General features: G+C 40.5%; 1 protein-coding gene across 2 annotated transcripts; it reads right to left on the bottom strand.

Annotated features, from left to right (window-relative positions):
• Nucleotides 1–3,479: 3,479 nt before the first annotated feature.
• Nucleotides 3,480–26,611, bottom strand: LOC139763810 (uncharacterized). 2 transcript variants are annotated; one of them, XM_071690086.1, is made up of 7 exons: nt 17,314–17,433; nt 10,415–10,488; nt 8,406–8,594; nt 7,113–7,960; nt 5,804–5,988; nt 4,508–4,693; nt 3,480–4,236 (listed from the first exon to the last, which is right to left on the bottom strand). In XM_071690086.1, the coding sequence occupies exons 1-7, from the start codon at nt 17,357–17,359 to the stop codon at nt 4,025–4,027; spliced, it is 1,740 nt and encodes a 579-aa protein (XP_071546187.1). In that variant the 5' UTR covers nt 17,360–17,433; the 3' UTR covers nt 3,480–4,024. The 2 variants fall into 2 exon arrangements, with proteins under 2 accessions (XP_071546187.1, XP_071546196.1); XM_071690095.1 differs by lacking the exon at nt 17,314–17,433 and adding an exon at nt 26,470–26,611 and having other exon boundaries at nt 3,893–4,236.
• Nucleotides 26,612–27,206: the final 595 nt, after the last annotated feature.

Genomic DNA, 27,206 nt, shown 5'->3' with positions numbered 1-27,206 from the left:
AAGTGAAAACATACATATGATCATAGTCCTCTACTTTCCTAGGTAGTCCTGCAATCACTGATATTCGGTTGAAAATGTAACAGGGAAGCGATGATGCATTGCACAACTAGTGTGACATCGCAGGAACCACCGCTCGATAACTGGTTGTTCTTATACATATAAACTTGAGTTTTATGATATTACTATTATATACAGAAAAAGTCGCAATAGATCGAGTGAACGATTTCACTCGAGTCAGATTGTCTGTTGCGCTGATAACTTTATCGTGTGAAAAATATATCGTTCAAGGGAATTGTCAGTCTAAACTCATTTCAATCTTCACAAGAGTCACACAGGGCTTCTATGTAAACACACTCATTGGTAAATCTGTGTACTTAGTACAGTATATAAAAAACCAGCGAGTGACACCTTCCAAGATGAAACAATCAACACCCCAAAATCTAATTCAATACAGGTATTCAAAATTATATCAATGGTTTCGATTATCTCGATCGAAGTAGCTTCTTAAGGATAGATTCGTCTGATATCACTCGTACTAATGGAATTTAGACTGTGGGCAAACGTTTTACCTGGAATGAGACGAAGTTCTTATTCTTCAACATGATTGTTAACACACGGAACGATTCCTATCAAAGACGTGGAAAGTAGTACCTAAATACGTTTAAGCATAATCTTGATAGATGTTTCCCCTCAAATCCACTACTCAATTATTTGTATCTAATTACCTACACAATGAGCCTACAGGTCTTCCCTCCCCCCCCCTAAAAAAAAAAGTGTACCATTCTCCTCCTACCACATTCATCCATAAGTTTCCGTTCTCTACTACTATCACAAACAGCCTCGTTAGGGCTGTTAGGACCCAGTGGTCTGTTGCTATTTGCAGTCAGTTGTAGAACAGCGAAATGGCTGAATGAATGTATATATATATATATATATATATATATATATATATATATATATATATATATATATATATATATATATATATATTGTGATCCCTGTTTGCTAAATAACATGGAGAGTAACTGGTAAACTGGGAGTTTTTCGAGCAAAAACAAATTTGCCTGAAACCCTATGCCAGATATTTGTACAATGCCCTCAAGAAAGCGACCTTTGCCCACTGGCACGAGGCACTGTTATCAGTGACAATACACAGGGTGAGTTAACCGTCTAATCAGTTCCCTCCCTGTTTATGTAGCTTTTAAAATCCAGAACTTTAGGGACATCAAATCAATGGTGTGTTATCATGTCCCAATGGGGATCATACCCGTGTGTGGAAATTCACCTGGAAACAATTTCAGTTACGAGGAAAAGAAAATACGACAGCAAGAGCGGATATAAACTTTATTACAATAGAAACTTAACAACAAGTATTTCATACAGGCCACGTTATGTATAAAACTAACTTATAACTAATCACACTACAATCTACGACAACAAGCTTCTTGTCCTACTAAAATCTAATGATGTCTCAAGCATTCGACTACAAGAATCCATCTTTATGACAGGGAGTTTATGTATAATACATAAATCACCCTAGAATATGCTTAGACATACTAAATATTATCTAAAAACTAAAAGCTTCCACTGACTTTTGCCGAGTACACCAGTACAAGAAATTACGAGCCCAAATTAATATACGACAAGTCATACTTGCGTTGATCTTTATCTTTCTTATGATTTTTAAGTAAATACAAACTCCAGAGGGTTCAGTCTGTGACGTAACGAACACACTAAAGAATATTGAAAAAAGGAACGAAAAAATTAGTTTAAAAGTTACTTTTCAAGATTTTCCTTTCATTATGCCACTATCTACTGTGGACTGGTGGCAACACCGACGGATGAAATGCCCTCGACAGTGACAATTCGAAGTACAAACTAAAAGAAATGCCTAAAACGAAATATATCCTACCATATTGAACCCACCCATGCAATGATTCCCGCTACATTTTCATTTTTCTTTGCAAGTGACAACAGTCCAGCATGGCCTTTGATGCTACAGGAATACCAGATCAGTTTACGGACATATCACCAGCCACCGTGATCCATCACCGAGGCGTGGCCACAGATAGACCAAGATCACAAGGGAAGCACACTTGTACTTGCGTCGCGGGGAGTGTATTTCTCGTCAGCAGTCGCTCACAAGAGGTAGTACTTGTCCTCACAAGTCGCACAGAGTAAGCATCTGTTCCCTCACGCCGTGATCTTCCTCCCGAATGAATTTCTACATGAAGTCAGGATTACGAAGGGACTTTGTGAACCCGTGGTCAGTTTGTTGTGTTCGAGCCTTATGTGGATCACAGACGACCGCTCCCTCTTCACGATGTTGAGCGAGACAAATCCCTGTAGGTCATCAGTGCATCGACTTTCAGAGTTTGGATGATTCTTAATGACATCAATGGTCACTGTGGTGTCACGAAGTACTTAGGGCAACCAACTCGGCCTCTCTTTCCAGTTCTTTGTGTTATGGAGCCTTAACCACCTGGACCAACTTGTCCTCGAGTGTTGCGATAGAAAGTTACAAAGCAATGCTTGACCAGGTCAGTCACCGACACATTTCTGAGCAGTCACCATCAGCCACTGAAATAGTTCACGAGTCATTAGAAGAACTGATGTTTGTCAAGTGCTCTAGAAAAATCCCCCTTTTCAAATCAGGTCATTGGAAGGCTTTGGAAGTCGCGGGAGTGTATCACAGATTCAGAATCCTACACTCGCGAATTCCCTCAGATCAGCTTCTTCTTTGATACGAGTTTGCACTGTAATGTATGCAGCATCTGTGGGGAACGATGTCTGATGTCAAGTGACAGAGTTTATCATGTTCCCTGAGCTGGCTCGAGTCATCCGCTCGCTGATACACATCTGGACAGATTGAACTACACTCTGTGAGTGGGAATATGCGAGTTCCAGCAGAAATCTCCCGAGATGGGAGCACAATATTTGCTACGATAACTTCCAAGGACCATCAGCTCGAACAGACCCTGTACCAAAGCTTCTGTGTACTGGGTACAATGCCATTCACTTTGTACACTACAAAAGCTTCGATTGTTTGGTCCGGAGCCCCACGGGCGAACGAATCACCGACCAATCACACGGATGGAGAATATTCCGTCCTATATCAGCTTATCTTCGCTTAACCGGTCAGTAAGTGGTAGATAAAAGGTGTGAAAAGTTTAGAAATCATTTTGATTTGTAATATCTACCAATGTACGTGTTATAAATGTTGCCAGGAAATTATGAGCATTCTCAGTACGTTTTCTATATTGTTTTTCTGGTCACGAAATGCAATATGAACATTAAGGTTGTGGGATTAATAACCTCACTTCTTCCATGTTCATAAATTTCACATTTTTTGTTTTTTTTTCCTCGATGAAGATATTGTATATCTTGACAAAAAATGAATCTTTTAAATGATTTTGTACATTTGGGTTAGAGTGCGTCTTTTATTTTCGGTATGACTGTACTGCATATTTCGAAAAAGGTATATTCTTTAAATCTCTCTCTCTCTCTCTCTCTCTCTCTCTCTCTCTCTCTCTCTCTCTCTCTCTCTCTCTCTCTCTCTCATACATCGTTCCAATTCACTCTATTCCTTGCACGCCTTTCACCCTCCTGCATCTTACACGCTACCTCATTTTGTTATGACGCATTCAAAGATACCTTTCTGAGGGAACTAAACACTCAGTTTTCGAAATGTATCTCGTCTAATGCGCAATTATAATCGTATCTATTGACTTGGTCAGATGCAGCGCAGTATCAGTTACTGTGAATACTTACATCATTTTTCATATATACTCAAAATATATGTTTGATTTCTAGTAAGATTTCTGTACTTCATCAATGGGCATCTATAATGCATCATGCCTATGTGAATTTCTATGACAATGGACATCTTCATATCAAACTAATGGTTGGAAATCAACTAATTTAGATCACGATGAAGATGAATAATAATAAAAAAGAAACACATGAAGGAGGACTCTATGTTTCTACAGGAGATGAGCAACGGAAGGCGACCAGCAGTACCGACCTACGTTTTCTTCGGCTGGGGGAAGATGAACTCCTTCTGCAACGACGACTCGAAGTAGGGAGCCTGCTTCCACAGCACGTCTTGTCCTTGCTCGTTGTACAGGAGGGACACAGTGTTCACGTTGTAGTGGACGCGTCGCAACACGTTTTCAATGCTCTCCTTGCTGCCCCACTCACGGAGTTGGTCCACCAGCGTGTCTACGTACAGTGACCCTGGACCAGATGATGATGATTAGGTTCGGGTTTAGTGAGAGAGAGAGAGAGAGAGAGAGAGAGAGAGAGAGAGAGAGAGAGAGAGAGAGAGAGAGAGAGAGAGAGAAATGCGTCGTACTTGGGATAGATGCTTGGCGAACTCTAACAAGAAACCCTACCACCATTCTTATCCGAGGCCGACTGATAGGTAGGGAGATACGTAGGTGAGTAGATAGATAGGGAGGTAGATAGATAGATATATAGCTAGATAGGATGGTAAGAGGGACCTTACCTTCCTCATTCCTAGAGGCGTACTGGTACCACATGGTGGCGTAGGAGATGAGGGTGTCGGCGAAGTTATTGACAGTGGAGACGTCGGTGTACTCAGCGTACTTGTCCTGCCACTGGGTGCCTGCTGGTGCCTTCCATCCCACAGAGTCCGTGTGGGTCGACAGGGCCTTCAGATCTGGCGCAGATGCTGTGGAGAAGGTCTCGTCAAACACAGCAAGTTGAGGAGACGTGGACACACAGGAAGAGAGTTAAAACTAAGGGATGTATTATTAGGCGAGAATTATACAGAACAATGCATGATAAACGAACGTGTGATGAAGAAAGAACACTTCGTTATCAGAGAACATCTCTGTGGAACAGTGCATGATGAACGAACGTGTCATAAAGGAAGAACATTTCATTGTCAAAGAACAATTATATGGAATAGTGCATAATCAAAGAACGCGTCATAGACAAAGATCGCTCTATTGTAAAAGAACATTTATATAGAACACTATGATTAAAGGATGCGTCGTAAAGAAAGAACATTTCATTGTCAAAGTGCATCTATGCAAGTCAGCGCAGGATCTAAGAATTCATCCAATAGAGAACCTCACATGATCCTAAACTGCCCTAGTCACCACACACTACCTAGCAGGGGAGGTGGTTTATACCTAGACTGTCTGCCTGTACGTAATCAGTGGAGAACATGAGTGAAAGATAGCACGCAAAGACCACTGAAAGACGTACAAAAGACCACTGAAAGACGTACAAAAGACCACTGAAAGACGTACAAAAGACCACTGAAAGACGTACACAAAGACCACTGAAAGACGTACAAAAGACCACTGAAAGACGTACACAAAGACCACTGAAAGACGTACACAAAGACCACTGAAAGACGTACACAAAGACCACTGAAAGACATATATCATCTTTTGGTTCAGCTCCGTGCAATGCAGACGGAACATTTGTTAGATATGACGAACCACGATGGTCACACGTACGACACTTTAATCATTCACCTAACTACCACACTGAATGTGCTTTAGGAGAGTTAACGAACAGGGAAACAATTAGTGGAGTTTCAGACAAGATAGAACCATCTGAAATGACAGCTAGTGAAACTGGGAAAAAGCCGACGCCAAATTCTCCACATTCTTCTTCGCAGTTATCCAAGAGGAACTTATGTACAGCCAAGAGTTTAGCTAATGTTTCGAATTCCTGCACCTCATGCTATTAAGGGGAATGTTTATGTCAGTGGTGTAAGACAAGACAACGGCGTCTCGTGTAATCTGAAACGTATTGACTGACTTACAATTAGAAGAAAATCTCTTCCGATCTCTTTTGATGGCGCAGGCTTGGATGAAGAAGAGTTTGGGCTTCTTGAAGAACCACTCGATGTTGGTGAAGGGCTCGATGAAGTCCACCCGTCTATGGATTCGGCCATTAGCCACGTCCAGGTACGTCTTGTTGCCATGACCCATAAACCAGACCACAAGGCTGTGAGGGTGAGGGATCGGAGGTGAGCTTTCCACGACACACACACGGACGCATCTCGTCACTAGTCTATGAGGGACGGGGTACTAGCAGTAGGTGTGTGTGGAGGGTGTGGGAAAGTGCAAGAATCGGGGACTGTCACAGGACCTTGGGATGAAAGTGAAGGTTCTGCTGCGATGCAAGGAGTCACGAATGACAATAAGATCGCGGAGAACTTTGAGTTCATCCCACGTGATCTAACCACAACCGTTATCGCTAACCTACCGGAATCTTAAATCTATTCTGAGATAAAGTAGTTGACCTTAGAACAACCAAACATGATGACGCTAGCATATAACCTGCGTTAAACATAACACTTTCCGTTGTAGGATCTATTATAAATATATATCCTCTTTTATTAGTCTAAAATGTGCTTCCTTCTCTAAACACAACTACAGCGCAAACACCAGGAATAATCCCTAATCGTGATTCGAAGGAATGTGCTTCTAAACCTTTACTCTTGTGCTTGCTCGTCTTTTTTTCACGTAGGCTTAAATCTAGAAATTTTCCATCTTGTAAATTTGTGTCAATATAACCCATTATGATAAAGAGGATGATCGTTTTAATCCCTCTAATCCCCGCCATAAGCGAGAGCACATGATGGTCGCCACATCACCGCTTTACGTGTCGACGGGAAAAAAGTCATAGAATTACAGTTGTAACGTTTGTTTTTTCCCTCCCACCATAAATTTTAGGACGATTCACCTCCAAGACTTTCCGAAATACAACTTGAACGCTTAAGAAAAATGACTTTAATCTTCAAAACACACTGGTTATTCTTCCTTTTCTCTCATTTTTTTAAAGCCTGGCCTTGATAAGGACTTTTGTCTATTGGAGTAGATAGAAAAATATCGAAATTTTTTTGGGAAGTCTTATCAAGTAAGCATGATGCTATCTTGATGTTCAAATTCTGATCCATTTTATGACATAAGCTTTTAAATAGCAGTAAATAGCACGTACAACTTCATTACTATAATGCTAGGCAACTCTATGTCGTTCCCTCTGTAACGTCAAAGGTTTTAAAGTTCGTTTTGTCTGATGAAAAGTTCCTTCGGCTAATCATGATAAGGACAGAGAGACCAACAAACCTGTCATAGAACTTATTCCTTGCTGCCTTCAGTTTGCTTGTGATCGTCTTGATATCTTCGATTTTCGGGTCGGATTTCACAAACACATCATACATGAAGACCTTCTCGAACAGTTCCCTGACCCTCATTAGATCTTTCTGCGCTCCCTTACGATCCTCGGTCATGATGAATATGAGGCAGAGGCCAGGTGGACGCGAGACAACTGGGTAACGATTGAGGTTCGCGAGAATGCAGTCTATGTGGGCGTGCGAAACCCCTGATCCCTCCTTCATCTGCTTCATTTGGTGGAAGATAAAACTGAGTCTGTGCGTGTAAAGCCTGTTCAGCAACTGCTTCCTCATTAAATTTAGAATGAGGTAGTAGAAGGCTACGTCCTTCAGGCCCGCCACCTTCTCCAAGGATTCTCGATCAATGGGTTGCGACAGGAGGTCTTTGATCTTATCGTCCCGTTCCACCGCCTTCGACTCCCTCAGGACTTCGTACATCTCGAAGACCTCCATTGGTGAGAGGGCGTTGCATATCTCCATGATGATCTTGTTCTCGCCGTAAACGAAGAAGGTCTTCTTCTGGAAGCCGCTTCCTCTCCCGACGGGGATCTTCTTCGAAAACGTTATGCTGCCGAAGCTGCTCTTGATCTTCTCCGGTGCCGAATGGTTGAACATCTCAAATATCTCCGTGAACTCCAGCACGTCTTCCTCTTCATTACTAAGTTGATCGTTCTCATCGGAAAAGTTGCTCTCTAAGGTGCTCAGGTTCTCATTCTTGGTGAAGTCTACGCTGGAGAGTTTTAGTAGACGAAGTTGTAGTTCGCGGCGAACGGGTGAGATGGATTTCTCCTCCAGAGCTCTCTGCCGGAAAGAAAGAAGAAGAATATCGTCGTAATTTCTTAAAGTAATAAAGTTATAGTGGAAGATACTGTATGTGTTAATGTTAACTAAGGTTATCTAAGGAGGTTTCCTTTATTAGGTGTATTATTAATTATACTAACATATATATATATATATATATATATATATATATATATATATATATATATATATATATATATATTATATATATATAATCATTCCTACGTTCTGCATCATACAACCGTAATTCAAATATGGAGTAAGGCAGTATCTGCTATTCAGAATTCGATGAATGATGAGCTAAAGAAAAACGAAAAAGAAATGGCAATCAAGCCCAGTTATATAAACACTAATACCTCCTCAATACTTATATTCCAAATTATCCTACTAATCGTAAATATAAGTGACAGTTTTGTAAGAGACTGCTCTGCTATAGACGTCTTACCTGAAATTTTTCGAGTAACCTGGTAATAGAATCCGATCCTCCATCCTGAAATTTTTCAAGCACTCTGGTGGCCGACTCGGAACTCCTCTCGGAACCAAAGTCACCAGTAGCGATCATACGGCCGACGCCAACCGCCCCTCCGTCAGTGTAGGTGGTGTTGGATAGAAATGCTTCAAACTTCTCCTCAACCTGAAGTTTTCAAAGCGTTGGTTGATTTCTAGTCATCAGTACAGAGAGATAGGAAGTCAAGGAGGGTGTAGTTCAGTGTATATACTGAGGAGGAAGAATACTTGGTGGCTAGGAATGATCATATATTGGGTAAGTGTGTCCTTGTTTATCGGATGGTTAGGTATGTTTACCATGGCGTCGAAGCTACGATTCTTCCTTGTATATCAACTGACTGTTCTTCGTTGGTTAGGTTAGGTTGTTTGGGCTATAGGCCTATCAGCTGCCAGGGTCATTAAGGCCATCAACGTAAGTTACATCCAACAACCGAAAAATCTTTAACACCTTTAGGGTGTTAAAGATAAATCTAAGACCACATACACTTACTATGCATGTAGCCCATGTCTACGTCCTATATCCCATTCTTATATCTCCCCTGACGATGTGGTGAATACAAGAAAGTGCACATTTCCCATTTTTTATGAAAATTCTAACACGCAATTACAAAAAAAAAAGTGTGTATTACAGAACACAATTACGGGAACGATTTCGTTCCGATTGTGGCCATCTTGATAACGAAATTAATTGGCGCCAATAGGTCACACTTGATATATCCTCATTCAAAGGACCATGAGCCACCCACATTCGCATTCACTGGCTATTTACAAGTAATACCTTATAATGGAACTTATGTTATTCGATATCCACCTTCACATACGATGAGAACTTGAAGGGTATAATGGATTATGGGGTGTCAAGGATCAATCAGGCTCAGTCAAGAGAGGACGAAGTTTGCAGCGCTTACAAGAGAGATTCGGTTGGAGGTGTTGCCAGTGGGAGTTCCTCAGTTATTATAAATCATTGGGGAAAAGATGTTGATCAGGTGACAGAATAATTCATCAAAAAAGCAAGACACAAAAAAGAATTTTAGAAAACTGAGTAATTGTGGTTATGTGCAATGGGTTGGATTATAATATCTAGGCTTATAAGCCAAGCACTGGAGCATATAAGTCTATTCAGCGCTTTTAAAACAGTTTAGAATATTCTTAGAAATTTATTTCAACTCGAACAAATAACCCTTTTCAGTTATTGATAGACCAAGAAAGGAAGAACGAACAGTCTCTATAGCAGGGAAAATAGCCGACGTGTTGGTGCGCGAGTTCAAGCTTACCCTTTAGCAGTTTGGTTAAACCCACGTACCAGGGAAAGGAAGAATCGTCGCTGTCAGAGCTCAAGCCATCACCGCTCCCTCCACACAAACCTCACCACCGCGTTAAGGTCCATATAGGTCGGTGTGTGTGTGTGTGTGTGTGTGTGTGTGTGTGTGCAATGGATCAAAGACTCAAGAACAAAATTACTTAGCAAAAGAGTTTTATTCCTCTAGAATATTACCTCACTTTAGATAATAACACGATTAAGTTAAGAAATATATCTGAATGATTAACTGCAGAACAGCATTTGTCATACATATTAAAAACGAATAAATCATACATTAGAAACTAACCCTTTCATTATCTTATTTAAAGGATATTGATTTGTATGTGTGTAAACAGCCCATTCTTGATATGATATTACAAGCGCAGACTGGGTGCTATGTTCCTGGCATAACATTACTGTGTCACAGGAATAATTAGGTGTGAATCTGAGTGTGGGCTTTTTAAGTGTTATGTGTGCACCATGCATAATGTCACAAGTCATTATACTATTAATCAATACGACTAAATTTGTTAATAGAGTTATGGACCTGATTATCATGTCAATCCTTGAAAGTCCGGGTTGCATTCTCCTTCTAGCTATCATCTATATATCTATTATTATTATTATTATTATCATTATTGACTTACCTTGTTTGGGTTGACGGAGAGAAAGAGCATCTTTGGCACCTCTTCATCCTTAACCTTCGAGAGGAACCCTTGATCTAAAGGGAGAGAGATCATTTCATCAGCAAGGCAGTCCTGGCAACATCAACAAGTCTTGTGATGACAAGTAACTTGTGTTACGATTCCTGGCTTTAATGGCTCATTTAACAACTAACAAAAATAAATAAACAAATATACATTAAGGAGGATATCCTATGTATTTAACACCGTAACGTATTGATAACGAAGTAGTTCGTTATCTGTACTGGTAACGTGTTTTCGGAAATACATATGAACCCAACGGAAGCTTGCGAGGGCTATCATGAAACACACAGTAGGATGAACATAAACACTATTAGAAAAGTAGTTAATATTTCTGCTAAGGACGCATAGATGACTGCAAGTGGGTAAACACAAATACTATATTTAACGTAGACAAGAATACTTTGAAGAAAAATACCAATCATAAGAAATAAAATGAAAAAAATAGCGCCATAAGAGAGATAACAATAGTAAGAAGGATTAAAGTCGAGATGGATTTGAGTGTGGACAGTAGACCATTCGATACCAAATGAGAAACAGGACTTTGATCTATGGCCTTCATGAGAAGATTTACTGGAAAGTTAATTCAAACAGTTGAATCACACTTCACACTTGTTTGCTTACCTTATCAAAGTTACTACCTGTTTGTTGCCTGCAGAGCAAGGAAGGATGTGGGTTCTATAGATTATATGACATGGTGTTAACTATTACAGTAACTGCAGTCTTTATAGTTATGGTGGAGTGAAGCCAGTAAGTATGTAGTAATATATTTACAGACACGCGCCTATAAACATACACGTGCACATATATAGACACAAAGGAGATGAAGTAATGGGAGGTCATTTAGAGGAATCAAATTTATGAAAGAATCAATAAAGATGCGAGGAAAAACTTCTACACTCATATTCTTTATAATAAAAACCTAGGACTCATTGAACGGGGCTCAAGCAGCCTCAAGAGTGCGCTACAATCAGTAGCAGAAAAGGGAAGGACACTTCCAGAATGAAAAGTTCGTTCGACGAGATTGTATTCTTTCTCGTTCTGTAACTACGGCGAAGCCTCGCTACACAGCGGCTTTCCACCCGTGACCTGACGTTAACGCAGCCGGACTCCAGTAAGAACCTTCCATAGTAAACAAAATATAAACGACTGAAAAATGTAGACATGAAAATAGGAGACAGTAATCTGTATGACAAGCAAATGTGGCTGAGAGAGACGTTCTTATCTTCTTCCCCGTTCATAAACAAGGTCTCACATGCTCATAAAGTGTTAAAGTACTTATGATGTCCGAATGAACGAGTTTCGTGTTGCCGAATCACGGAAAAGCGTCTTCAAGAACACTTTATGGTACAAGTTAAATGATGTACCTATGTCGGCAGGAAGCATAGAGAATCTTGGCGACTAGATATATACCACTTGTCTTCACCGTTTTATCCCACATGAAACACTACAAGATATTATTTGCCCTGACCTTTAAATACCAACCGACAGAATAAGACGCAGCGCGTTCGAAATCGTATCACGGAACAATGATAAGGAGTTCTATTTCGTTTCCAAGCTGGCGTCCACACCACACCACAACATGTAGTGGCAAGACCGACGATCAACCTCTTACCTAAGGTCTCTTATCACTGATACAGATGATAAACCATTTTTGCCATCTAGTGTGATTTGCCATCTAGTGTGATTTATTATAGATTATACGCAATAAGATAATCGTTATAATGAGTAGTGCCGATATTAGAAATACGAGACACATTAAGACGGCAAGATGTGAAGCTTCTGACATGGCCTTGGTTGTAGGGCATTGCTATCCGTGTTGGTATTATCTCTAGCAGACACCACCACCAACTATCGCCCTTGACTCACGCCCACCTGAGCACTCCTGGCAGGTGTATGAACGCTTGACACAGTTAGGATCATAATTGCGTTCGACGTTCCAACGGTAATGGATGTTATTCAAACCTCGTCGACTGGCTGAGCTGTGGCAGCTCTATGATTTTTCCATTGACGTTACTAGTTCAACTAAGCTTCAAAATATCAAAATGTCTTTATGCCATGTGCAAACAATCAACATGGTGCCTCCTTTTTTGAAATCTAGTGCGTCACCGTTTTATCCCACATGGAACACTGCCCTGATCCTTGAATACCAGCCGACAGAATAAGACGCAGTGCGTTAGAAACGACCCTTACCAATGGAGTGAACAAGATAGAATTTGCCCGATTATATATGTTTGTATGTTAGTGCGTGTCTGTTGCATCGAAAGGGATACACGTACTTACTTAAACGAGATAGATAGAGAGAGAGAGAGAGAGTCAGTGTTGCCATTATCTATCTCGGTTTAATCAGAGAACATTGCATGAAGGCAGAGTGTGAGGGACGCGCTGCAATGACACCTCTGCTGCTGTAAGTCTTCCAGCGAGATACGAGTGAACAAGTCTTTGTTCTCACACCTGAGGAGAAACGTTACCTGTAACTGAACAAGGATGGGAGAGTAACCGATCTATAGAATCCGTTCAGAGAAAGACCTTTGGTAAATATTTTGGCATGATGCAATATCGTAACGTGATATGGCCATCGCTAGCGTCAGTTTTTACGACCCTTGATAAACGTTATTTCACCAGTACTTCGTACATGTTCGGAATAGCTGTGATTTTGATGGTATAGAGGTTTGCGTGGCTGTTTTATATGCGGTGGGGTTAGAATGAATGGCTGGTTTTAAGCTGACTGATATGGACGCTGAATTGGGATTTTCACAAATATTTATCTAGTACCATTTACCTATCTATTTCTATATTATCGTTATGATGATGATGATGGCTTTGTTTATCTCATACGCTGTGTTGATATAAAGTAATTCTATTTAATGTTTAATAAGGACCATACATACGTTCATCTTCAAGATTACAGTTTGAAATATCGAATCATTACGAATGGAGAGGGAGTGAGTCAGTCAAAGTTTCGGGATTTGTACAAGGAAAACGAACGTTCCGTTGCGTTTACTGCGTGGTGTCGTAAGTGATCCTGGTCGGGTTGCTGACGTAAATCTTTACATTAGTATTGAAGAATGTAATCGTTTGGCTAATGCCTTTTTTTCTCGAGAGGAGATACAGTTGTGAGATTGATAGTGTATCGAGTGGCTTTATGATCGTCATACACTTATCAAATAAAAAAGAATTGTTTTCTTATCGATAAGCTAATACTCTGTTTTATGAATTTAGATTCTATTCTAGAGTGATTCAGGAACACAGGACGGTAAAAGAAAACACCGGGAATACTGACGAGAAGACGAAAAGGGTCGAATCTCATGCGCCATGGTACGAACCTTGAACATGATGGTGCAACTCCTCAAACCTCATCCTTAACGGTTAGGTCAAACGCCTGACCTCCAACCTCATCGAAGGCCACTACATCAAATGCAAGTGTCAACAGATATAAACATGAGGATCCTCCTCAAACACAGCCTTGTTAGTCCTCGAAACAAACACTTCATTGCTTCCGATATACCTGTAATGCAGTACCACAGCAACACATTCTAAAAACTGTACAAACAAGTTTCTATAGTGTTTATACGTATAGGAGAGACTATAGAAGGGGACAAGTCTTGAGCAAACACATATCAACTCAGCTTATCTGCCGAGTTTTCACGAGACTGATCGTCACCTGACGGGTACATACACGTAGAAACGTTTTACAAAAACAGTTACGTAGGTAGATTATTTCGGCTTTGGTCTTACAGACAACTAGAGTCATTAAGATAGTCAACATTTCTGAAACTTGACTTAGTTATTGAAATATAACAAGAGACTTTCCATAGGTGACAATTCGAACACCTGCAGGTGGTGGTCAAGATTATATTCGAAGTTGATGGCCTTTTTGGCAGACGATGGTAGAAAGCCTAGAGAACTAACCAACCCAACAACCAAAATGGGATGGTTCCAGCTGGTCTGGTCTACCCAATATAACTCCCCCCCCCCCCCTGGTGATGGCTGGCTCAGTGTGTGTGTTGGTTTATTGTGCCAACTCGATATTGTGCTAACCTGTCTTTCGTCCGAATGTTGTTATTGGCTTCAGTGGTCATCAACAGGTAAGGTTATTAAGCCAAATATCCAACCATACATCAAACACACCCAGCACAAAAATTGTTTTTCATACAAAATGAACGACAGGAAGATGAATGAACCCAAAGGAATAATATTACTGATAATTATCATGCTATGAATTTATATACTACCAGTTGTTCATATACGGTGATTTAGTCACAGCTAAACTTTTTCTCGTACATTTTGACAAACATGTATAGTAGATATATATTTTAACTATTGTCTATGTAAGTATATGATAAGTCCACAGGTTACGTACCTATATATGGATATATGTTTGTTGGATATGATCATCAATGCAAGTTAAGTGGTCATTAAAGCTGTAGTCAGAGATTAATTGCGAAATATTCATATCTGCATTCAAGTATGTTGGTGTTTTATCAATACTGCAATGTGTCTAGTTAATCGGTTGGTTAGTTTAGATCCAGGTCTCTGAAGTGTGTGTGTGTGTGTGTGTGTGTGTTTTGGGGGAAGCCATAATTGTGAAGTTATAACTGCCAGTTGGAGAGCCTTCAACAACTGCTTCTGGTAGTCAAGATAATTCCAAGACCATACACATTCCTACTGCATATTATGATCCTTGTATTATATGTAAATATTAATTTTTGAAATATCCTACATAGGGAAATTAAGTCCATCAACAGTAAATATATACGTCAACAGCTTTGGGCAAGAAAAAACAAAATCCTTCACTCTCCCTAACAAAACAATTCATCCTCTCCATCCTAAACTACGCCTTATCTGCCTGGTCAACTGACCTGTCAGAAATATAAAACTGCAAACCATACAAAACAAGGAACTTAGCAAAATCACGGCCAGCGAAGCTTACAGAAGTTTTCAATCCCGCACAACGAAACAAAAATACTTCTAATATAATCCCACCTTGATATATATTCGACATTCAGTTCTTTGCTAAAGCACAAAATCCCTGCCACTCAACCTTTTTCATTTCGAAACACCAAACACCAAGTACAAATGAGAAAATCTTTGCTTCAAACCTCATCCATCTACATACGAAGAGATTAACACTTTCGCAGAAAACAAACCACTGACAAAATATATTCCTACTGCAGTGGCCTGATAACGCTAAACCATCACCTCCCTTATACAGTCTTAAACGTCACTCGAGCAGGCTGTGTGACATAAGAAACCACACTTCCCAGGCATGTACGAGTTGCTCTTTCTCTTCTATGTTCTAGGCATCTCTCTGGCAATAGAACCACCAACTGAGCTAACACAACACTCTTAATGATAAAGATGCAACCTTTACACTGAATACACTGAATACGTCCTTCTCGATTGCCTTGTGTTCACCTTATAACGAAAATACACACACACACCATTATCATTATTTCCCTAAGTATGGTCCCACCTGGTGGACACGGCTAGCTTCCTGAGAGTTTGTCTGGCTGGCTGGTTGGTTATTTGGACTTTAAGCCTATTGACTACAAAGTTATTAACACCGTCGGCTTGAAGGTGTAACTTACCCATCAATATCTTGGTCACCTTTTAAAACAATGCAAGTTTTTCCTGTCGCTTACGTGTGTTGTATGATCCCAATAGATGGGGACTCCAGGGATTAAAAAAAATCACAAACGTTTAATCTATCAAATCCACTAGAAATTCACATCTTGTCGAAACCATGGAAACCTCAGACCTCAAGTGGTTCATGCGGAGGACGTGTTCTCTTAAAATGCAAAGTGAGGTGTCCCAAATCAGCTAGAAAAACAGTTCAAGGAGCGTAGGATATTAATCAGTCCCACTGGATGTCTTATGACACATAACGTGGAAACTATTCATTATTTTTTTCAAACAACTGAACCATAAACAAAGCCACACTTATATACTACATGCTACTTTGCGTCTAAGTAAACTCTGTTAAGCTTTAAGAAGAAGGCCAAATCCAGGAACATACCACGGAAAATCATGTTTCAACCCGTTAGTCCATCATTGTCATACTATGTGCTAACAGTACATTACTCAGTATGTTTAGTACATGTGACGGTCGGGAGTACAACAGCAAAACGCATTCCTATTTCACCTCAATTATTTTTCAATCGTAAATAACATGTTATTTACAAAGCTAGTTAGCCTGACAAACAATGTAAATAGAGGAATTTAGATTATTTTGTGATCACTACATCAATATTGTCTACGTATACTTCTATGCATAAGGTAAATGATGCCTATATCTATGCCACTGATTTCATGTTCACAATATAGCTCCTGCATGAAGTGAAATGGTATATTGCATTTGGATACACTTTTGGGATATTATTACTATAACTTTAACGAAAATAATATTCTCATACTCTGACGGCCCAACGTTTTTTAGGTCATCACTCATGCATAGGTATAAGCCACTCGACAGTTTTGCAAAGAGAATGTTTTAGCTGATAGGCGTGTTCACGGGCTACGCAGAGGCTACCGATTTTTATTCCCCTATGATAAATTTTTGAAAACAAAAACAGATTAAATAAGGCCACACCGATGATAAACCTATCCTATCTTATTTGGAGCCTCTGTATATATGGCCACTAATTATTTCTTAATTTTGAGAGATGTTAATTTAAATATACACTTGAAATTCATGAACATATCACGACAATAGTATATGAATAACGTGGCAATATTTCAAATAAAGAACTCAATGAATGTAACATGGCAAAGACATTGAATCCAACCCTACAGAAAACGGAGATTAACAATAAGAAAATCATAGGGGACACTTAACTCACTTTTAGAAAGGAGGAAATCACTGGACTGCCGTTGTAGCGGATCCATATTGATATACAGGTAATCAGACACCAACCCTCTCCGAACTCAAAGTACTGACTGAGGACGAAACTCATCTTTTATATTGGACCGTTGGCATGCGACTCTTATCCTTCTGTTTGTTAATCTTATCTTATCATGAAGAATATCCCATGGTTGTTCCTGACGTATCGAACCTCACCGCTTGTCTTATATGTTGTCGTTGTAACCTTAACTTACAAAACATTAATTGAGGCTTGTTTAATACAATTCTGTGAAGTGAAAATATATTCTTTCTATCTCTAAGACTGCAGCAAAACAATGAGGTTGTTTTTAGCAAGATGTAAATGTGGTTATGCATTACATACCTGACCTTTATTTGTTATAAGATTTATTCGTACAGTTGAAATATATATTATTAAACTTATAGATAAGTCATGAGGTAAACTGAACATGAATAGGTCATGCATCCCATCACAAAGAACAGGCATCCTTTCATTTTTTGTTATAAAGACAATAGTAAGGATAAACTTGAGCTCCAGCTTCTCAACTACCCATGTGTATATTATCCCTGATACTGAAGAATGATACAACGATTCTTACTTACTCTCTCAAAGCATGTGACGCGGGTAAATCAATGTTAGTATGTTACCACAGCAAGGCCAGGGAGAGATCAGTGGTTGAGAAGGTAGCATAATATACCACCAAGTTATGAGGTTTGACCTAATGAATTATTCAATACCAGAGGGTGAAAAGTGATGATCAAGCCTAATTTTGAAGATATTAAAGGGTGTTATTTTGAAAAATGTATTTTAGGCACATATTCCACGTATTAATAGTGTCGCTGGTAAAGAAATACTTCGTACACTCCAGATCAACTCGATGACCTCTAAGTTTTAGTGTACATCTGTCGTTAGTAGTGTTAGATCTACTTTAGATAAATTTCCCATATCGACGTTGTTGTGTCCTTTATTTGAATGCAATATATTAATTTGCTTCGGAGACGCCTCTTGCTCAAACTCTGTCCTCATATGGTTTCTTCGCTGATTAGAATTGAAGAATCTCCTTGCTTAAGAGCCCAAGGCTCCTGCACTGCATTTTCAGGGTGAGGGTCCAACTAGACTTAGGTATGATGACAGTATCACATCCTTGCCCTCATATGTTTATGTTAATTAATCCTAACATCCTATATCCTTTCTTGTCAGCTTCGTTACAATGGTGGGAGAATTTGAAGTTGTTGCAGACAGTGATTCCTAGATCCCTAACTCTCGGGGTTTCCTTTACCTTGTGGCCCATCAGTTCATGATCAAATTTTTGTTGAGGTTTTCTACTTTTAAAAACTGATATTTGCTAATATTAAGTGGTATTTGCCATTTTCTAGACTATCTTAGCCTATCCTCTTCACCAGATATGGCATTGTTGATATTCTGCCATCTGCTAATTTGGACACTGAGTTACTTAGCCCTACGATGATATTGTTTATATAAATGATGAAAATTATAGGCCCAAGTACTGATCCCTGAGGGACCCCACTAGTAACGAGTGACCACGATTGATTCACCATTCATTAGGACCCTCTTCCTCCTATGACGTAACCAGGCTTTTATTCGGTTTCGCATGCAACCAATAACCCTTCCAGAGAGAGAGAGAGGGAGAGAGAAATATCAGCTTGACATGTCATAACAGGATGCTTGTTGTTTCAACATACAGTAGCAGCTCAGTTCTGGCCCCCCCCCACTCCCCCCCAACACACACACACACACACACACACACACAACTCTGGTCCTTCACTCTGGCAACAAGAGAACTCAGATGATAATTCATCACATGTTTCATCAGTACAGACAAATTGCGATGAGCTATACTCTTTTTTATTTATCATACACACGAGCTTATCAATTCCTTAAGATTCATGTCATATCAGATCATTTTGAAGTATCTCCTTATTTCTTTTAACTTCACTTTCTAGTTTTCTGTTATGCTTCTTAGCTGACCATTTTCTACATACCTCAGAGCTGCTTTCACCTTCCCACTTTCATTGTGGGCAGAATTATGGCCCCTGAACTCTGTGTGATTTAGCCTCCCACTTTTACGTGCAGTATTTACGTTAGCAGGTGTGGAATCCTGTCCAGCCAATGTCCTGGCCTCCTTCATACAGCAAAATACAGGCAGTCAATCATCTTCAAGTCTCCTTAAGTGATTAGACTCGTGTCATAAACTCTAATATATTTCAGTATGAGTTGTGAATATATTTCGTAATCTACATTTTTCTTCTTATGCTTAAAGGCGATTCGATTATTTTTCGTCGGTATGCAGTTGACGACACAGACAACCATCTAGAAGTGGTTTTCTGGTGACCAGCGTATGACCAACTGATCATGTCAACAAGTAACGTATGACCACGTCAACGTACAAACGTATGATCACCTCAACGAACAAACGTATGACCAACTGACCATGTCAACAAATAAACGTATGACCACGTCAACGAACAAACGTATGACCACGTCAATGAAGAAACGTATGACCACATTAATGTACAAACTTATGACCACATCAGCGACACATTTCCTTTCACAGAATTTGGCTGTAACGTTTTAGGATCGGTGCAATACAGAGACCCGAGCATTAGAGTTATTTTCTTTCAGAGAAACAATTCGTCTGAATCTATCGTTATCATTTATATCTACGAGGACGATAAGAGTTGACTGCTGCACGTTTCACTCTTGTAGGTTATGAGTTCAGTATGAAAACGTTTCTGTCTTGATTAATCAAGGAAAAACCTCACTTATGAAGGAAGGCTAAAAAGACTGAATTCATACTCACTTAAGAGGAGGAGGGCTAGAGGGGATATGACTCAAGTTTTTAAATAGGTGAAGGGCATTGATAAAGATAACATGAATAAAGTTCATAGAATGCCGCTACCGGATAGAACAAGAAATAATGGATCAAAATTAGAAAAAAAAAGATAGATTCAGGTCGGATGTGTGTAAATATTGGTTCGGGAATAAGGTAGTAGATTCATGGAACCAGCTGCTGCCAAGTACAGTGGTGGAAGCTACGTGTGTCACTAGGAAGCTTTAAAAGAAAGGTTGGATGATGTGTTTATGGGTTCAGGTGGTCGGTTGTAGGGTGGACAGACTCAGGACCTGCCTAGCATGGGCCAATAAGCCTCTTGCAGTATCCTCACTTCTCATGTTCATATCAATTCATAGACCATAAAACTAAGTAGATGATAGTTTTATTAAAGACCTGGTCGTCTACCTCTAACGTGTTCAAGTATGACTGGTAAAGTTATACGAAATGTGACAGAGGTTTGGTGTTTTGAAGAAAGCGCCATCTATATCACTATCGCTGATAGATAAAAAGACGGAGGACGTGTAGACGACATGAATTTAGACAGGTGTAGACATACACCATACGGTATGTATATATGTATAATCCTAGGGTCATCCATCCCAAAGTTACGCACTCAGACATACATATACATGTACGTATGCGCTACGCATAAACTGCAGACACTATATGGCTAAGAGTGAAAAACTGAGGAGACGCCTTCCAACCCTCATCCCAGTTTCTCGGGAAAAATCCTCAACCTGTCCTTGGAAGTTACAAAAAAAACGAAAGACAAAACGATTTCTTCGATGAAGAAAACGAGGAAGTAGATATAAATCAGATCGGTATAGCGTTATCCATTGCCGCAAACGTACTCAACAGCTGATACAGAGTACAGATTGCGTAGCCAGGGCAGCTCAAGGATATAGATAACAACAATAGTTCCTGAAACATTGATACAATCATAATGACCCACCCAGACTGTACTCGACATTCGTCAGTCCTACAGCGTAAATCTAGTGAACGTATTCACCAATGGTCAGTCAGCGGGACACTTAACCCATAGGTTCAAGAAAGTCGTCATATTGATAGTACCCCACCCAACCTCCTCCAAGAAAAATATGCAGATCACACGTTCACTCGATAAACTACACACCCGTCTCACTCACAGACGGACAGACACAGGCAGACAGACAGTCACAGACAGACAGTCACAGACAGACAGACACAGACAGACAGACAGACACAGACAAACAGACATAGACAGACAGACACAGGCAGACAGACAGTCACAGACACAGACACAGACAGACAGTCACAGACAAACAGACACAGACAGACAGACACAGGCAGACAGACAGTCACAGACACACACAGACAGACAGACACAACCATGCGCTTCAAAAACTAAGAAGCAAAACCTACAATTGGAGCTTGAAATAATCCCTTCTGGGACCAGTAATCCGGGATATCCCAACACTAGACCTTTACAGAAAACAATTCTAATCCTCATTCTGTTCACTTCTTTTCGTTCCACTTCCACAAGAAACTTGCGAGTGATGAGACTTTCTACTAAGATTACATCTTCCAATTTAGGTCTATTGAATTACAAAATTTTCGAACCATTTCAAGAATATTCAAACTATGATTAATACTGTTTACAGTTATCTTAACATGAAATCACAAGGCGATCACACACACACACACACACACACACACACAAACACTATGAGTCAGCAAGGGTCCGCCCCACACACACACACATAGTCAGCAAGGGTCTGCTGGGGGTCGGGCCTGTATGGGTTCGATTCCTGGGCGCGGCAGTCGGCCCCTACCCAATCCATCGGTTATTCCTTCTCATAGTGGGGGATCGATGAATAATTACCTGGCCTAGACTGGTGTGTGTGTGTGTGTGTGTGTGTGTGTGTGTGCACATCTAAGTGAAACCGTGGCACGTCTACTCACCATTAAGAGACAGGATATACTATTAAAAGATATTCTCTCTCTCTCCGTAACACACAAGTAGCGATGCCACGCACAGAACTGTGAACACCCACAGTGGGATACAAAAGCTGCGCTCAACCACTGTGGATAAAACTAAAGCACTGCTTTCACAGAAACGTTCAAGCAAAATGAAAACAAAACCCTCTATGACCACGTTCCGTTCTGCGTCCCAAATGACCCATTAATTAGAAAGGTCATATAAATTCCAGTGTGGAAAATTGGACCGTTTTCTATAACGTATCAGGTGATAGGTCTGGCATAACCTGTCAAGGAATAAAGACTTTATTTCAGTACTAATCTCGCATGAACCATTTCAATGAAAGCCAACTCGGCATATTTACGGCTATTTTTCTCCAGAGAATTCTGGGGTAGAACGGTGATCAGTGTGAACCTTTTTGCTTCACTTAGGATCAATGGTGTCATTCGAAGCTGGAGGTATTCCGAACCAGTACGAGGGAACGATTAGATCGACTGCAAGTAGACAGTAATCGATCTGTTCTGTGTAGTGCTTTACACGAACCGTACATCAATTGACAACTGTATGACGTTTTTACCCATGAAGATCACACATTGAATCTTACTGGAGTGAAAATGACTCATGGACTGGAAAATTAAAAGCAAGATTCAGAGGGAGGAGGAGGGTCATTTCTTCTTGCTTCATCCTGTACCGCTGTTTCCTGAGGAGATTCGTAAGTGTAGGGATCTGGATGGGACATCGCAGCTTATTTGAACTGTAAAATGCTCGAACATCAACTGTCTCACTTAAAGGATTCGGGTGGGTCTTTTCACGGTACAGTTTCGGACAGAAGTCTCGGGAGACGCCCTAAGTTCCGGGACGAAACTATTCCAAGCTGTACCGAACTCCAAGTCTCTCTACCTACCGAGACAAAGGTCTCGGTACAGCTTCGACCGGTCGTGTCCCAGGCGATGACTCTGCTTGTTGAGACAGAGGCCTTGGTACAGTTTCGACCAGGCAGGTTTCACGCTCTGCCTGCGTCTGCCGAGACAAAGACTCGATACTGCTTCGTCCAGGTACGTACCGGTACCATTACCCTGTCAGTGTTTTTGTGTTGTAATATCTGACGGTTTCTGCGACTAATGCCTTGGAAGAGTCCTTGAACCAAACCACCGAGACGACTTTGAACCCTCGGGTATCACAGGGAGGGATCCAAGTGGCACCATCCAACAGGTCCAACAAGACATCAAAAACGAAGCATGAACTACGCCTGCGGAAATGATCTCGCGAATAGAGGAGGAGGAGTAGGAGTGGGGGGAAGGGGGGAGGCGGAAGAAGAAAAGCACAAAGCCCCCCTCCTCCCGTGGCTGACGTCTTCACCATCAGGTGATAATAAACAGCCACACTAAATCAGACTGGTCTCATTCCTCTGAGCCGAGTCTGAAGCTCTTCGTTTGTTCTAAAGAGCAACAAATCCTTCCCCATACATCTGCCTACAGAGCAGTAAATCTATGGAGGGGATGGATCACATCTTCCTCCCGTCAACGGCCTCTTCTTCCTTTGTTCCAGGGTGTAAGCCACCTCAAAAGCCAATGAGACTAACGTGCAACGTCAGGAACAGCTGTCATGAAGGTGGCAGGTGTACACGCTGGTGGAACAGACGAAAGAAAAAAGAATGTCATGTACACCTGTATCCAAGTTACTGTAATACATAATGTTGTACATCACATGTGATGAAGACAAGGAAGGAACCAGATGTGGTACCTGCTCTTCAATGCTTGACTGTGCAACTGTGGGAAGGTGAATGTCCCATGACTCTATTCAAGGAATATCTTTAAGATACTCTACAGTAAATCCATAATGCTTTAAGATATTCTGAGTTCATACCGTTTATTTGTCGATGATGATCCCAGACTATTTCGTGAACTTTCTTAAATTAAATTAAGACACTTCCCTGTTTCAAATAACTTCAAAGACACTCCAGGGTGTCCTTGCTTTTTCTTTACCAAAGCTACACTGTTATACGTCCCTGATTTCTGGCTGCCTAAGATAATCTTTCCTACCTTACTACTCTAATTTCTTTTTCTTTGCTCTACACATTCTCGGAGTGAGCAACCATCGTATTTTTGTGGTATGATCATACGGGTACGTACGTGTCTTGTGTTTTCATTGTTTGATTTCATTCTTTGTTACTTGGAGTTAAGTAGATCGTTTTTTCCTTTCTTGTTTCTGGAGTTCTAATGTAATTTCATTTTCCCTTCGTTCTTTCAAAGGAGTTTAGATCCTTTGTTCTTTCTCTGTTGTAGAACTCGTACTTCAATTATTAATGCTCTTTCTTTAAAGAACCTATTATCTATAATTCCCTATTTTCTCCTTGATAGCTCGTTTCCTTAACCCTGAACCCCCTTAAAACGATACTACACCAAGCCATATAATCTTCCGTGAGAAAAAATAAAGCATTATATCGTCTTGAAAGTTGTCCAGTTTCTGTTTCATTAAATTCTGGCCGACTATTGTATCGCATCCCACTACTACTTCATGGTTGGGTTACGAGATCATTCATTGTCTTTTGGGAATTTCTGTAGAGTAATCTTTCATGGATCAAGTCAAATTTACGTAACGACGAAATTCAAACTTACGCAAATCCATAGCGAAATAACCTGGATGAAAAATCAGTTTATCAAACGTGATATCAACGATTCGACAAGAATTATCAGGAAAATCACAAGCCATTCATTTTGCCCCCAGCGTAAGGCAACAAGGGGTCGTTTAACTACGAAATTCAACGACAAACACTTCGACTCGTTAATCAGTTCTTAATGTGTCGGTAATCTAATGTTTCTCTCTCTCTCTCTCTCTCTCTCTCTCTCTCTCTCTCTCTCTCTCTCTCTCTCTCTCTCCCGGGCCAGCCTGGACAGCAGCTGTGTGAGGGAGCAGCCGCCTCTTCTGCTACGCTGTTCTCCAAGATGACGCAGAGCAAACTTCCAGGGGGGAATGAGTGTCCTCAGCTTCCAGCGGAATTGCTACGCTTTCCACCAGCAGGAGGAGGAGGAGGAGGAGGAGGAAGCGGAGGATGATGATAGAGAGAGAGAGAGAGAGAGAGAGAGAGAGAGAGAGAGAGAGAGAGAGAGAGAGAGAGAGAGAGAGAGACTTCTTTTTATACATGCTTGGCACATCATTTACAACATACACATCCATTTACAAGAGTCCAACGAAAACTCACAGTTACACACTGGCCGATCTCTGTCAGTGATGGCACCCCTAGGCAAACGAATCTCCACACACACACACACACACACACAAAACACACACGCACGCACACACACTGTGTCGAGATGTGCGCGTATGTGCATGTGTACACACACAGGAGTAGGGACACGGTACATTTACATATGGTTAAAAGACAGGGGAACCCCAGTGTGAGTCCGCTCCTTCCCTCACCCCTGTCCCAACACCCTGGCGAAGGTGTTCAAAATCATTTGGGATTTGCGGTTATAACTTGACTCTAACGGCCACACTGACCCCTGGTAAACGACAGACAGGCCTCAAGGAGAAGACAACCATTGTCAACTTATTTCATTTTCGTCAGATATACCAAACATTGGTAAACATAAACACCATATTTACGACTTGTTGGAAAGATTACAGTCGATAATAACCCGAAGAATGTTAACTAAAGGTAATTAAATAACTTCTTTGATTAACAAAATTTTTCTTGTCGATTGATAAAGACTTACCCTATTGAGGCAAAGGGTTGGGACGATTTACCTAATCAATAAGGAAAGGACTGGGTAGTGTTGGGTAGAAACGTAGCATCTAAGATGGAGATTCACTAATATATATCTTCTGCTAAGGGAATAGAATGATATTTTTCGATATTTTTCATTTAAGAATCTAACTTTCCAGAGTGGAGGGTCATTGCATCTCGAGGGACACGAATTTATATTGCAAACTTTCGAGCAAGGATCATGAAAAAAAAAATCGACGATTGGAAGAAGCTAAGTAACCCTTAAAAATGAAAAGAAATATAGGTATAGCGTTTTGAAGTTCATGGGAGAACATGGAAGGAACACGAGTCAAAATGATCAACCTTCCTTAACCTCAGACCACGGGGGGCCAAACCAACACCTCCTCCTCCTCCTCCTCCCTCAACGTAAACCCAAACTATGGGACACAGACCAATCTCCTCCACTTGTGCAAATCAGATTTCCTTTAGTTTAGTCCCCCAATCTTTAGACGCAAACCTAATCCTTAGTTTCTGGATCGTCTAATCAGAAGAATTAGACTAACGAGTCTCCTAGTCGTATGACACAGCCAAATTAATATAAACTGTGACGCTGTTTACCTTGTGTCAACAACAGTCTTTAAGAAAACGAAGGCGTGTTGACATCTCCGTTTATTCCCGTCACGGATGGTCCAGGATGCAGGCAAAACACACGCCATTTCCAGAAGAGAAATTAGAAGACCAGTGAATACGATCGGTACACCAGTACGCCTCCGGTCACCGACAACCCACTAAGCCAGTCCAAGCCACCTACCCTCATGTGATTCGCAGTCCTCAGAGTGCGCATGCGTTGCTTGAGGCCGGGAGTGTGAACCAGGGAGCTTGTTTCATTTGAATCTTTACAGTAATCATCAATTTTTCACACTTTAGCATTTGCCAAGAAACATAACTAAATAGCAAATCTCTCAAAAAATTATCACTTAGAGAAAAATATGATGAAAGAAATATATGGCATGAGTCTTACAGTGGATCTCACACGAATAATGATTCGAAATTTGAGGTATTGTCCCGAACCATTACTGGAACAACATGACGGCGATATAAGTTCGATGACGACTCTCGCTAGTCTTCGCAAAAGTTTTCAGTGATTTTTTTTTCTTTTTTTTTTAGAATCTGTTTTTGCGCATCGGTGTAGGTATTTGTAGGAATGTTGATGATCACAACTTTAATCCTGTGGGTAAGGTCGATGGATTTGTACCAGTAACGTAGCGCAAGTAAAGATTAGGCTGGGGAAAAAAATTAATTCATTTTTGTTTTCCTCTTGTGTCTAGATCCTCCGGTGTGATGTATAATCTTGA

The sequence above is a fragment of the Panulirus ornatus genome, chromosome 3 (genome assembly GCF_036320965.1).
Source record: "Panulirus ornatus isolate Po-2019 chromosome 3, ASM3632096v1, whole genome shotgun sequence".
Classification (NCBI taxonomy): Eukaryota; Metazoa; Arthropoda; class Malacostraca; order Decapoda; family Palinuridae; genus Panulirus; species Panulirus ornatus.
The sequence above is the reverse complement of the archived record's forward strand: the minus strand, read 5'-3'. Positions and strand labels throughout refer to the sequence as shown.